Consider the following 14,963-nt stretch of genomic DNA (forward strand, 5'->3'; position numbering starts at 1 on the left):
ATTTTGTAAGAAACTGCCAAACTGTCTTCCAAAGTGGCTGTACCATTTTGCAGTCCCACCAACAATGAGTAAGAGTTCCTGTTGCTCTGCAAACTTGTCAGCCTTTGACTTACTAGTTCCAGCAGGGGTTTTCTGTTGGTTTTTTTTTTTTTTTTTTTTTCCAGATTTTCTACATAGATGATCACATCTTCTGTGAACAAAGACAGTTCTTGTTTCATTTTGTTCTTTCTTTTTTTTATTTTTTTATTTTTTTATTTTTTTAATAGAGGCAGGGTTTCACCATGTTGGTCAGGCTGCTCTCGAACTCCCAACCTCAGGTGATCCACCTGCCTCAGCCTCCCAAAGTGCTGGGATTCATTTTATTCTTTCTAATCTGTATAGCTTTTATTTTCTTGTTATTGCATTAGGTCGAACTTCTAGTACAATGTTGAAAAGCAGTAATGCAAGGGAACATCCTTGCCTTGTGCTTGTTTATCCCTACCATTTGAGTGCCTGGATTCTCCAATTCTTGAGCCTTTCCAGTGATATTTGGCCAAATCACTTTGTCACTTCTTGTCATTTGCGTCTTCATGATACTTTATAGTTCTGTTAGTTTATGGTTCCCTATATCCTTCTCATCCTGCAGTATTTTGTTGAAATCTTTTGTTCACCCTTTTTAGACTCATAGTCTCCTTTTTTTATGGATTTAACCCTTTATTCTTTCACTGTCATTTTTAATGGAATTTTAGGAAGGAGAAAAAATAAGTGCATGCATTCAAGCCAGTGTGTTTAATCACAAGTGTTCATTTTATTCTTTAGCCGTTTGACTTCCTATCAGTCATTTTTGTGTTCACACTTTCATTTTAATCATTCTGTTCTTTTTGCTGATTTCTGCACTGTACATGGACGCTCTAAAACTTAGTCAAAGCTATTTGGACCTACAGATGTCAGTTTGTGTCTCCATATGTTTTATGTAGTAGTTAACTTCTCAAACCTTAGGAACTAGGAACTTTACTCTTAGATTTCTTTTGTATTGGATGACTAGGCCAACATCAAAGATTAAACCCCACATTAGCCAATTTCTGATATGTTATTAATAGTATAGTGGTAGAATAATTCACAAGTAATAATTTTTGGTCCTCCATTTTAGAAGTTTGGGAAGTTGATGAACAGATCAAGAAGCAACAGGAAACACTTGTGAGGAAAGTCACATCCATCTCCAAGAAAATTCTGATTAAAGAAAAAGTCATTGAATGTAAAAAAGTTGCAAAAATATTTCCTCTGAGTTCAGACATTGTTACTTCAAGGCAAAGCTTCTATGAATGTGATTCACTTGATAAGGATTTGGAACATAATTTAGACTTACTCAGATATGAGAAAGGCTGTGTAAGAGAGAAACAGTATGGATGTAATGAGTTTGGGAAACCATTTTATCATTGTACATCCTATGTTGTAACCTCCTTTAAGTGTAATCAGTGTGGACAAGACTTTAGTCATAAATTTGATCTCATTAGACATGAGCGAATTCATGTTGGAGAGAAACCTTACAAATGTAAAGAATGTGGAAAAGCCTTCAGTAGGAAGGAAAATCTTATTACACATCAGAAAATTCATACTGGGGAAAAACCATATAAGTGTAATGAATGTGGAAAAGCTTTCATTCAGATGTCAAACCTCATTAGACACCAGAGAATTCATACTGGGGAGAAACCATATGCATGTAAGGATTGTTGGAAAGCCTTCAGTCAGAAATCAAATCTCATTGAACATGAGCGAATTCACACTGGAGAGAAACCCTATGAATGTAAGGAATGTGGGAAATGCTTCAGCCAGAAGCAAAATCTTATTGAGCATGAGAAAATTCATACTGGGGAGAAACCTTATGCATGTAATGAATGTGGTAGAGCTTTTTCTAGAATGTCATCTGTTACGCTACATATGAGAAGTCACACAGGGGAGAAACCTTATAAATGTAATAAATGTGGAAAAGCTTTCTCTCAATGCTCGGTATTTATTATACATATGAGAAGTCACACTGGTGAGAAACCCTATGTATGTAGTGAATGTGGGAAAGCCTTCTCTCAAAGTTCATCCCTTACTGTACATATGCGAAATCATACAGCTGAGAAACCCTATGAATGTAAGGAATGTGGAAAAGCCTTCAGCAGGAAAGAAAATCTCATTACACATCAGAAAATTCATACTGGAGAGAAACCTTATGAATGCAGTGAATGTGGGAAAGCTTTTATTCAGATGTCAAACCTCATCCGACACCAGAGAATTCATACGGGTGAGAAACCCTATGCATGTACAGTATGTGGAAAAGCCTTTAGTCAGAAATCAAACCTCACTGAACATGAGAAAATTCATACTGGAGAGAAACCTTATCATTGTAATCAGTGTGGGAAAGCTTTCAGTCAGAGACAAAATCTTCTTGAGCATGAAAAAATTCATACTGGAGAGAAACCATTCAAATGTAATGAATGTGGTAAAGCCTTCTCTCGAATCTCATCCCTCACACTTCATGTGAGAAGTCATACAGGGGAGAAACCCTATGAATGCAATAAATGTGGGAAAGCCTTTTCTCAGTGCTCATTACTTATTATACATATGAGAAGTCATACTGGTGAGAAACCCTTTGAATGTAATGAATGTGGGAAAGCATTCTCTCAAAGAGCATCCCTTTCTATACATAAGAGAGGTCATACAGGTGAGAAACGCCGAGTGTATTAAATGAAAGAAGGCCTCTTAAATCTAACCCATGTTTTACTTGAAATATCTTAGCATAAGCTCAAAAAAAAACAATCTTTATGGAAAAATTGTAATACTTTGTTAAAAGATGTAAGACTAGAATAAATGGAGAGAAATACTGTATGCATCGATGGAAAAACCCAATATTATAAAAACCTCAATTCTAAAAATCTGTAGACTGAATGCAGTTCCAAACAAAATCTACTCAGAATTTTCTAGGATCTTTCCAAAATGACTATAAATTCATGTGAAATAGAACTGTATGGATTGCTGAGACAATTTTGAAGAAGAACAGAGAAAATACCCTCGCTGTATGATATAAAGTTACAGTCATTTAAAAATGTGTGCTATTAGTACATTAATAGGTAAGTAAGCAGTTTTTAAAGAATAGACTACCCAGAAGCAGACTCATGAATATATGTGAACTTGGTGTATGTTAGACTTGACATCATGAATTAGTAGGGAAGTGATGACCTCATCAATAAAATTGTTGGGAATATTTGACTCTTCATATTGGAAAAAATAAAATTACATATAACCTTATGACACATTAAAAAATCAATATTCCTTTTGTTTTGTTTTGTTATAGGCAGTCTCACTCTGTAGCCCAGGCTGGAGTACAGTGTCATGATCTCCGCTAACTGCAGCCTCTGCCTCCTGGGTTTGAGCGATTCTTACGCCTTAGCCTCCCCAGCAGCTGGGACTATAGACCCGCACCACACACTGGGCTAATTTATTGTTGTTGTTGTTGTATTTTTAGTAGAGACAGGGTTTCACCATGTTGGCCAGGCTGGTATCAAACTCCTGACCTTGAGTGATCTGCCCTTTTTGACCTCCCAAAGTGCTGGGTTTACAGGCTTGAGCCACTGTGCCTGGCCAAAAAATCAATACTCTAAAGGACTTAAATACTGGAATTTGAAAAGCCAAACTGTGAAACCATTGGGAGAAAGTAGACGATACTGCCTATGACATTGAGGGAGCATTTTTTTTTAAAGACAAAAGGACTCTGCAATTCCACTTCTAGTTATACATCCTATAGAAACTCACAAATACTGCATAAGAAATATATATAAAATATGTGTATGTATGTATAGCCAGTGCAGTGGCACATGCCTATAATCCCAGCTACTTGGGAGGCTGATAGAGGAAGATAACTTGAGCCCAGGAGTTTACGGCCAGCTGGGAAACAGTAAGACCCCATCTCTTTAAAAAAAAAAAAGAAATATATAAATACATATCTGCAATAAAAACAACCTAAATATTAATCAGTGGGGTAACAGAAGATAACTTGAGCCCAGGAGTTTACGGCCAGCTGGGAAACAGTAAGACCCCATCTCTTTTAAAAAAAAAAAAGAAATGTATAAATACATATCTGCAATAAAAACAACCTAAATATTAATCAGTGGGGTAACAGAAGATAACTTGAGCCCAGGAGTTTACGGCCAGCTGGGAAACAGTAAGACCCCATCTCTTTAAAAAAAAAAAGAAATGTATAAATACATATCTGCAATAAAAACAACCTAAATATTAATCAGTGGGGTAACAGAAGATAACTTGAGCCCAGGAGTTTACGGCCAGCTGGGAAACAGTAAGACCCCATCTCTTTAAAAAAAAAAAGAAATGTATAAATACATATCTGCAATAAAAACAACAAATATTAATCAGTGGGGTAACAGATGAACACAATATGGTATGTTCAAATGGTAGAACAGCATACAGCACTTAAAAGCAGTGAACCAGATCCATGTTGTGTAACATTGATAATTAAAACAATGCTGAGTGAAAAAAATCAAAATACAAATGAAATGCTGTATAATAATATTCATGTAAATTGGAATGAAATCATTTATAAAGAATAACTGTTTCTATTATTGAAAAGTGTATTTAAAACTATTTAAAATAGAATAGAAGGATACATACCAAATTATTGACAGTGTTGTCTCTGGAGACTGAATTTAGGGCTGTTGATTAAAAGGAGCCTTTAGCTTTGCTTGTAATTTTTACGCCTTAAAAAAGACTGGTAGCATATAAAATAAATATTAAAAGCTAATGATACACAATGATTACATGAATGTTTGGTTGTAATAGTGTTTTCCTAGTTGTTTTCTAGAACAGGCCAGGGGAAGACTGTGCTCATAGAAAGAAATGTTAATAAATGGATTCATATGCCTTATCAGATGCTCAACTATTTTATGAAAAATATCTCTAGAAAATTAGTAATTAGAATACCCCTGTTTATTATATAATATGAAATTAGCACATTTTATCAACTCTATGATGCTGTTTTTTTATATTTTAACATTTCTGACATTGGACTCCTTTCAACTGATGATATTTTAGATTCGAGTAAATTATTAAAAATTTGAAAATCAGATGGCAGTATAACAAATGAAATGTGTTTTTATTTACTAGCTTAGGGCATCGTGGTCTACTATTCATGGTGCCTGTCCTCTTAGTATAGCTAGTATTATTAGACAGCAAATTTGTAGATACATAGCTAACTAATTACCAATATATTTAGAATCATTGTGAAGAGATTAAGATTTTTCCTGAGAAAGTGACTTTGCAATATTTGTTTTCTTGCCCTGTAATTTTCCATACAACCAGCATAGGCATGAATATCATTGTTAATTATTACAATATTTTGAAATGAGAAATCATTTATTTCCTGAGGTGGCCATAAGCAATTGTGTAAGAGTGTGTTGGTCTTAACCTAGAGACCTTTTTATTTTTACAACTCAACTTACACAGCCTATCCAGTTTTGATTGGAAATGGTGATGATCTTAGACCCTGAACACAAGTAACAGAGTTCCTCTTGAAGAGTCGCATTCTCTGTAACAATACATGAACCAACTCTTACAGAGGTCATGTTTTTATTATGCCATCTCTACAATATTATTTGATATATAATACAGAAATCTGCTAATGCCTTTTTAAAAAGGAGATGGGGCCGGGCGTGGTGGCTCAAGCCTGTAATCCCAGCACTTTGGGAGGCTGAGGTGGGTGGATCACCTGAGGTCAGGAATTCAAGACCAACTTGGCCAACATGGCGAAACCCCATCTCTAGTAAAAATATAAAAATTTAGCTGGGTGTGGTGGCGGGGGCCTGTAATCCCAGCTACTCAGGAGGCTGAGGCAGGGAATTGCTTGAACCCGGGATCACGCCACTGTACTCCAACCTGGGTAACAGAGTAAGGCCCTGTATCAAAAATAATAATTATAAATAAAAAGGAGATAGGCTGGGTGCAGTCGCTCATGCCCGAGCACTTTGGGAAGCCAAGGCAGGTGGACTACTTGAGGTCACGAGTTCGAGACCAGCCTGGCCTATAATATGTTGAAACCCCACCTCTACTGAAAATACAAAAAATAGCCAGGTGTGGTGGCATGTGCCTGTAATCCCAGCTACTCAGGAGGCTGAGGCTGGAGAATCGCTTAAACCTGGAGGGCGGAGGTGGCAGTGAGCCGAGATCGTGCCATTGCACTCCAGCCTGGAAAACCCAGCAAGACTCTGTCTCAAAAATAAAAATAATAAAAAGATAAAAATAGGGGATGTTTGTCAAAAGGGATCTTTAGCTTTTATGATTGAACATGAACTACGTTTGTTTGAAGTTGATTTCACAAAAGTAAATCTCAAACTAAAGTTGTGAAGTACAACCATGACTACCAATTTTGATTGTTATTAGGTATTTTTGAAGACTGATGGTGACTTGTCATCAACAGCAGGGACTGACTTTAATGAAAACAATTACAATTTACCAAAACTGAAATATCTAAATGAGTATTATCATTTCATACTGCCTCCTTAAATAGGTTTTATACTAAATCCAGTTTTCCCAACATACCCAATATATATATATGTAATTTTTTTTTTTAAGACCAAGTCTCACTCTGTCACCCAAGCTGGAGTGCAGTGATAGGATCTTGGCTCACTGCAACATCTGCCTCCCAGGTTCAAGTGATTCTTCTGCCTCAGTCTCCCAAGCAGCTGAGCACAGGCATGCTCCACCATGCCCAGCTAATTTTTTTTTTTTTTTTTTTTTTTTTGTATTTTTAATGGAGATGGGGTTTTACCATGTTGGCCAGGCTGGTCTCGAACTCCTGACCTCAGGTGATCCGCCCACCTCGGCTTCCCAAAGTGCTAGGATTACAGGCCTGAGCCACCACACCCAGTATGTAAACCTTTTTTAAAAAATAGTTTTTACATTTCATGTAGCCACACAAGTGTGTATGTATAAATACCTGCAAGATGTTGTTTCTTTGTCTCAACTGTTGTTTTTCTCTGTGACTTTTTTTTTTAATGTTTTTGTTATTTGCCCTGTACTTTATATGCCTTAAGTCCTCTGCCCCTTTCTTTACATAGCTTTGGAGTCAACAGAGAAATGTAAAATTCCACTTAAGGTCCATAACGACAACCTAAGATTTCTCTTTTGGCCTCTCACCCCAGTAAGACTGGCTGAGCCTATTGGTTGACGTAAAGTACTTCCAAGTAAACTTGAATCTGAGGTCTGAAGGTGTTTTACTGATCTTATGTCAGCAAGCAGATGATCTGGTCTCTGCAAATTCTCACTATATTGCTCAGGCTGGTATTGAACTCCTGGGCTCTAATGATCTTCCTTTCTCTGGCTCCAAAGTGCTAGGATTACAGATTTAAACCACCATGCCCAGGCTTTTTTGTTGTTTTATATATATATATATATATATATATATATATATATATATATATATATATATTTAAACTTGTTTTCTTATTGTCATGTGGCTTGGTAAATTTCTGTAATAATACCATGTGTGTCCTTTATGTGTTTGCTTTACCAGTGAGTTTTATAGTTTCACTTATTTTCATGATGGTGTTATAGTGTTATCCTTTTGCTTCAAGGTTTAGGACTCCCTTGAGCTTTTCTTTCCTTTTCTTTTTTTTTTTTTTTTTTTTTTGGTCTTTTCTCAGACAGTTTCACTCTGCTGCCCAGGCTGGAGTGTAGTGGCTCCATCTCAGGTCACTGCAACCTCTGCCTCCCAGGTTCAAGTGATTCTCATGCCTCAACCTCCTGAGTAGCTGGGATTACAGGGGTGTACCATCATACCCAGCTAATTTTTGTATTTTTAGTAGAGAGGGCTTTTACCATGTTGGACAGGCTGGTCTTGAACTCCTGACATCAAGTGATCCATCTGCCTTGGCCTCCCATATTTATGGCTGGGATTAGAAGCGTGAGCCACTGCACCCAGCCTTCAGCTTTTCTTGTAAGACCAGTCTAGTGGTAAAAAACTTCCTTAGCATTTTCTTGTCTAGAAAGGACTATTTCTCCATTTATGAAGGATAATTTTGCTGGATGTAGCATTCGTGGCTAGTTTTTTTTTTCTTTTAGCACTTTAAATATATCATCCCATTTTTTTTTTTCTTTTGGCCTGTAAGTTTTCTGCTTAGAAATCCTCTATTAGTCTTAATGGGGTTTCTTTTATAGGTGACTAGATGCTTTTTTTCTTTTTAGGATTCACTCTTTATCTTTGACTTGAAACAATGTGAATGTAATTGTGCCATGGAGAAAAACTTTTTGCATTTTATCTCTTTGTATATTGCAAGCCTTCTGTGTCTGGATGTCTGAATTGCTTGTTAGACTTTGGAAGTTTTCGTCCATAATTTCATTAAATAGGTTTCATTACTAAATAATGGTACCGCAGTCACCTGTTAATGAATAGCTGTGTTGTTTCCAGTTTGGGGGCTGTTACAAATAAGGCTACCATGAACATCTGTGTAAAAATTCTTTGTATAGATGTATGTTTTCATTTCTCTGGGATAAATGCCAAGGATTGGATTGGTTATGTAGTATAGGGGATATGAAATTCATGAAAATTCTTAATTTTAGACCTGTCAATTAAGTCTCAGTTGTTTCATTTTTCGTAGCTTGATAAGTGATGGAAATATATGTATGAACACAGATGAATGTCAGCTGCACTAGGCTTTGGGCAGAGTACCAGCACGAAAGCCAAGGCAAAGCCTCTATAGCTGCTTCTGGGGCATAACTAATGACTGTGTCCTAAAGAGATTTTAGTGTTAACATATAATAAGCTGCTGTTTCTCCTCTAACTAAATTTAATAACTGACAGCAACATGAACAGCCATTTTATAAATACTTCCAATAAAGTCTCTATAAATTAGCTTGGCAAAGGGCTATGCTGTGACTGGTGCCCTATTTCAGAGTTGGTTTTTAACATTGGTAATACCTTGTCATGCATTAGAAAGGCCCAAGTCACATAAACATTTGTTAGATTAGCTTCTGAACCTTTGTGAAATATTACTTTCTTGTCACATAGTGGACAATAACTTTCTAAGATCTCCTGGTGTCCAGAACCCAAGCTTGATTTCTGCTATGTCTGGATATCCCTTCAAGAAATAAGTACTGAAAGTAGAGAATAACCCACAAGTGTTCTTCGAAATCTGAGGCATCTGAGCCTATTTGATCTTTAAGGCAGAATAATGAAGTGGGCTGGGCATGGTGGCTCATGCTTATCATCCCAACACTTTGGGAAGCCAGGGTGGGAAGACTGCTTGAGCCCAGGAGTTCAAGACCAGCCTGGGCAACATAGTGAGATCCTGTGTCTACAAAATTTTTTTAAAAAATTTGGTGGACGTTATGGCACACACTTGTAGTCCCAGCTATTTGGGAGGCTGAGGTGGGAGGATCACTTGAGCCCTGGAGGTTGGGGCTACAATGAGTCATGATCACCACTCTGGTCTGGGCAACAGAGCGAGACTCCGTCTCAAAAAAATAATAAATAAATAAGCAAAATAATGAAGGTAAGGTGGATAGAGGAGGTGGTGGAGCTTGTAGCAGATGACAACCATGTCCCCTGATGTAACTGATACCTCCAGTGTTAGAGGTGGAAGAGCATCACCTCTAAATAAAAAATTATCTTCTGTACTCTCCTAGTTGAGACACTGGTCTTTAGTCTTTGGGGACATGCAAGTGCTATAGGAGGGACTTGTATCTATACGAAGACTTGTACAGCTGGGCTTGAAATTTTCATTAAGGATGTGAATGTTATCCTACTTCCTTGGGAATCTTTGATTATTGCTATGGTTTGAATATTTATCCTCTCCAAAACTCATGTTGAAATTTAGTTGCCATTATAATAACAGTATTAAGAGGTGGAACCTTTACAAGGTGATTAGGCCATGAGAGCTCCACACTCATGGGTGGGATTAATGCTGTTATAAAAGGACAAGTTGGGCATCTTCTTATCTCTTTGCCTGTCTGCCTTCCATGTGAGAGCAACCATGTGTCATAAATCTGGCAAGTAAGATACAAGCAAAAATATTTGGGGGTAATGGGTATTTGAAAACATTTTCTTCCTTAATAAAAGGGACATAATCAGCTGGCACAGTCTTTTCCCTTAATTTTTGTCAACAGCAGAGACCAGTATTGAGTCCATGATATAGCAGCATTCCCTTTTGGAATGAGCCAGCCACCTGGTAGAAGGCCAATTATATTGGGCCTGTTCTGTCATGGATGAGACAGAGATTCATTCTTACAAGTATGGACAGATATTCTGGATATAGATTTTATTTTTCCTGCACATAATGCTTCTGCCAGCATCACAACTATGGTTTTACAGAATGCTTTCTCCACCATTATGGCATCCCCCTAGTTTTGTGTCTGATCAAGAACTTTTTTTTTTTTTAAGACAGAGTCTTGCTCTGTCACCCAGGCTGGAGTGCAATGGCACGATCTCGGCTCACGGCAACCTCTGCCTCCTGGATTCAAACGATTCTCCTGCCTCAGCCTCCCAAGTAGCTGGGATTACAGGTGCACACGGCCACACCCAGCTAATTTTTGTATTTTTAGTAGAGATGGGGTTTCACCACATTGGCTAGGCTGGTCTTGAATCCCTGACCTCAGGTGATTCACCTGCCTTGGCCTGCCAAAGTGCTGGGATTATAGGCATGAGCCATGGCGTCCAGCTTGATCATAGGATATAAGGTTAATATTAAAAAATCAGGCCAGGTGTGGTGGCTCATGTCTGTAATCCCAGCACTTTGGGAAGCTGAGGCAGCCAGATCACCTGAGGTCAGGAATTCGAGACCAGCATGGCCAACATGGTGAAAACCGTCTCTACTAAAAAATACAAAAATTAGTTGGGAGTGGCGGTCCATGCCTGTAATCCCAGCTACTCAGGTGGCTGAGGCACAAGAATTGCTTAAACTGGGGAGGCGGAGGTTGTGGTGCACCAAGATTGAGCCACTGCACCCCAGCCTGGGCAACAGAGACTCTGTCAAAAAGAAAAAAAGAAGTGGGATTTTGCTTTGTTTCCCAGCTGGTCTCCAACTTATGGCCTCAAACAATCCTCCTGCCTTGGCCTCCCAAAGTGTTGGGATTATAGGCATGAGCCACCTTGCCCGGCCCATTTTCTCATTTGGATAGCTGTACCTTGCTGGGTAGAAATGGAGTTGTTTCATTACTGTAAAGGAGCTCAAGTTGTATGTAAAAAAGTGTGTAGAAACTTAGTAGCCAAAGGGTTCGACTATGTCAGTTATCAATTTATTGCCTCTCAGCTCCAAATTAACCTTTTCAGTACTAGTTCTGTGAAAGTGGACAACTTAAAGCATTTCTCCTTTACAGTGAGTGTGATATTAAGCTTTGTCAGTCGAAGGCGTGGACATTAAAGAGAGACATTGAAGGAGGAAGGGGGTCTTCCTAGCTCTGGTTGCAGCATTTTGCTTTTCCTTGTTGTTGCTTCATGGTCCATCAGTGGAAGATGTGTATGTGAGAATATGGAGTGATGCTCAGAGCCAGCAGATCTCTTGGAGATCTTGCATACCTGGCCTGGGCCTGGCAGACTACCTTGCTGAGGCCCTTCTCATGAGAGACCATGTGCTCCAGACCTCATGCTCACAGTGGCACCCAAACTCCACTGCATCCTGGCCATCAGCCATAGCTTGCTTGTGCAGTGGGGAGTTATTTCCTGTAGTTGGAGTACAGTGCTACTCCAACTCTCTTTGAGTATCTGGAAACATAGCAGACTTCCCCAGCATCCCAGTGAGCTACAACCACATCTTCAATGAGGTTTGAAACTTACCCTTGGGAAAGACTTCCTTCCAAGTATGTTTCTCTCGGGTACTCTTCCCTCAGCTCTAAAGGGCCTTTTAGAGTTCTCTTCATGCCCCTACACTTTCTCTCCTATCATTGCTTAATTATTTATTATTTATATCATAATTCTGTTTAAATTCTTTTGGCTGGGCACAGTGACTCATACCTGTAATCCCAACACTTTTTGGGAGGCTGAGGTGGGTGGATCACCTGAGGTCAGGAGTTCGAGACCAGCCTGACCAACATGGCAAAATATACAGAAGTTAGCCAGGCCTGGTGTCAGGTGCCTATAGTCCCAGCTACGCGGGAGACTGAGGCATGAGAATCACTTGAACCCAAGAGGCAGAGATTGCAGTGAGCCAAGATCTCACCCCTGTACTCCAGGCTGGGCAACAGAGCAAGACTCTGTTTCAAAAATAAAACATTCCTTTGTAGTTTCTGTTTCCTGACTGTACCCAAACTGATACAAACTGACTCTAGAAACTGGCTGCTGGTACAAAAAGCTTCTCATCCATTTTTGGCAAAAGCCCACCATCATTCACCAAGACCTTCACACATAAGCTCTCCAGGATACCCAACTCCTTAAAGTCTCATAAGGCAGGACAGTTTGCCATCAACCAAAAGCATAATGAGTTGTTTCACCACAGTGGTCCTGTGTCCATGGCAGATCATAATGTACACAATAAAGAATCCCATCTTTCTCTCCAAGATAGGTGATTTTGCCCCATTAGTGCTCAGGATAGAACACTGGGCATGACAGAGAATCTCAACAACTTGAGAATGCATATCTGCTAACAGTGGTGTTATATTTTCTTCAGGGCTAAATTGAAAACCCAGGAACAAAATAAAAATTGGTTGTATTTGAAATCATCCCATAAAATATCTAAGATTTTCTACAAAGCACATAACATGGATCAATTATGCAACACTGAAGAATAATATGTATATATGTGTGTCAACTGTATACCATAATATCCACACATAGTGGAAAGTCCACATATAAAAGTTAATTTCATGATTCATATTTATATGAAAGAAAAATACATATGTACTAATTTATGTGAAAGAATAACACATTAATTTATATGAAAATGTAATGTGTACCTTATATTAAATATGCATACAATTGTTAGAAAAGAGGAGATTCATATGTTCTGAAGTTATCCCTCAGGTTACTTGCCAATTAAAAAGGGAAAAAAAACTTTAAAATGGAGACGTGGCCATTACCACCTTAGTCAAGTTTTCAAATTTAACATCACTAATAGTGAAATGACCTAATTTCATGTGTCTGTTTATGTGATCTGTGGTTATCCTGAAGTCATCTATGTAGTATCCTTGCTAAATATGTTTTTTTTTGTTTTTGTTTTTTTTTTTTTTGAGACAGAGTTTCGCGCGTTACCCAGGCTGGAGTGCAATGGCGCGATCTCGGCTCACTGCAACCTCTGCCTCCTGGGTTCAGGCAATTCTCCTGCTCAGCCTCCTGGGTAGCTGGGATTACAGGCACGAGCCACCATGCCCAGCTAATTTTTTGTATTTTTAGTAGAGACAGGGTTTCACCATGTTGACCAGGATGGTTTGGATCTCTTGACCTCGTGATCCACCCGCCTCGGCCTCCCAAAGTGCTGGGATTACAGGCGTGAGCCACCGCGCCCGGCGCTAAATATGTTTAACCTAAATTTTATAATGAGGAAATAACTCGACCAGAATGTGAAACATTTGGTAGGATAAGTAGACTAGATTCTTTTTTGTTTGTTGTTGTTTGTTTTTGTTTTTCAAGATGGAGTGCAGTGGCGTGATCTTGGCTTATTGCAACCTCTGCCTCCTGGGTTCAAGCGATTCTCCTGCCTCAACCTCTCCAGTAGCTGGGATTACAGGTGTGCACCACCACACCCAGCTAAATTTTTGTATTTTTGTAGAGATGGGGTTTCCCCATGTTGGCCAGGCTGGTCTTGAACTCCTGAGCCCAGGTGATCCACCTGCCTCAGCCTCCCAAAGTGCTGGGATTACAGGTGTGAGCCACTGTGCCCGCAATAGATTCTTAAAAGAAGAAAAAATCAACATCTATAGAAAACAAAAAGGTGGAGGGACTGTTCTAGATTAAAAGAGACATAACATCAAATTTAATGCAATGACCTGGATTGTATCCTGCTTAAAGAAAAATTTATACACGACATTTTGGGGAAATTTAATATGGATAAATTGTAGAATTATTGTTAATTTCCTTGAGTGTGATCGTGGTGTTGTGATTAGAGATGCGTGAGATATCTGTGTGAGACACTGTATTGTGTTGTGTGTGTGTGATACTGTGATTAGTGATGTATGTGTGAAACACAGTTTAGTGGTGTATGGTACGAAAATGCCCCTAGAAGGTACATGCAGCAGAGTGCGGTGGCTCATGCCTGTAATCCCAGCACTTTGGGAGGCCGAAGCAAAATTAGCTGGGTGTAGTGGCATGCACCTGTAGTCCCAGCTACTCTGCACACTGATTGGGGTCAGGTGGGAGGATTGCTTGAGCTCAGGAGGCGGAGGTTGCAGTAAGCTGAGATTGCACCACTGCACTCCAGCCTGTACAACCCAACCAGACCCTGTCTCAAAAAAACAAAAACCAGATACATATTTAGTACTGAAGTATAATGATAGTTGAATTTATTTTCAAATGGTAGAGAATCAAAAGTGGCAAATTGTTGACAATTGGTGAATCTAGGGAACAGGCACATATAAGAGTTCTTTGTAGTATTCTTTCAATGCTTCTGGAGATTTGAAACTTTCCAGAATAAACAAGTTAAGTAAATGTGCCTACGAAGTGGGAAGGCACTGAACTGATTGAGGACATACTCAAAGACCCCACTGGAACAGAACTTAAGAATGAGGTCTCTGATTCGTTACCATAAGAGAGGAAGTTTCAGGAGAAGGAATGCAAAGTTCTATATCCTAGTTGAAAGAGAGTGAAAGAAAATATTTCAAGTAAGGAAGGACAGACTTGTCAAGTATACGGTTTTTTGATGAATGACAGTCATTCGAATCTCTTCCTACTCTGAGGGAAGATTTCTTCATCCAGATACTGAGGTCAGAAGTGTGAAATGAGTCCTGTGGGCTAAAATCCAGGTGTCATAAAACTGTGTTCTTTCTCTAGGTTCTAGGGGAGAATC

General features: G+C 38.9%; 1 protein-coding gene across 3 annotated transcripts in view; it reads left to right on the forward strand.

Moving 5' to 3' along the window:
• The window catches only part of ZNF568 (zinc finger protein 568), a 31,723-nt gene extending 26,820 nt beyond the window's left edge, over positions 1 to 4,903 (forward strand). For all 3 annotated transcript variants that reach the window (XM_012436912.3, XM_064381419.1, XM_012436922.3), the window contains one exon: positions 1,130 to 4,903. In XM_012436912.3, coding sequence (XP_012292335.2) covers positions 1,130 to 2,712 — 1,583 coding nt within the window. In that variant the 3' untranslated portion in view covers positions 2,713 to 4,903. The remainder of the gene's footprint in view (positions 1 to 1,129) is intronic.
• Positions 4,904 to 14,963: the final 10,060 nt, after the last annotated feature.

Source organism: Aotus nancymaae, unplaced genomic scaffold (genome assembly GCF_030222135.1).
Source record: "Aotus nancymaae isolate 86718 unplaced genomic scaffold, 86718_ANA_hifiasm-v0.15.2.pri h1tg000028l, whole genome shotgun sequence".
In the NCBI taxonomy this organism is placed as follows: domain Eukaryota; kingdom Metazoa; phylum Chordata; class Mammalia; order Primates; family Aotidae; genus Aotus; species Aotus nancymaae.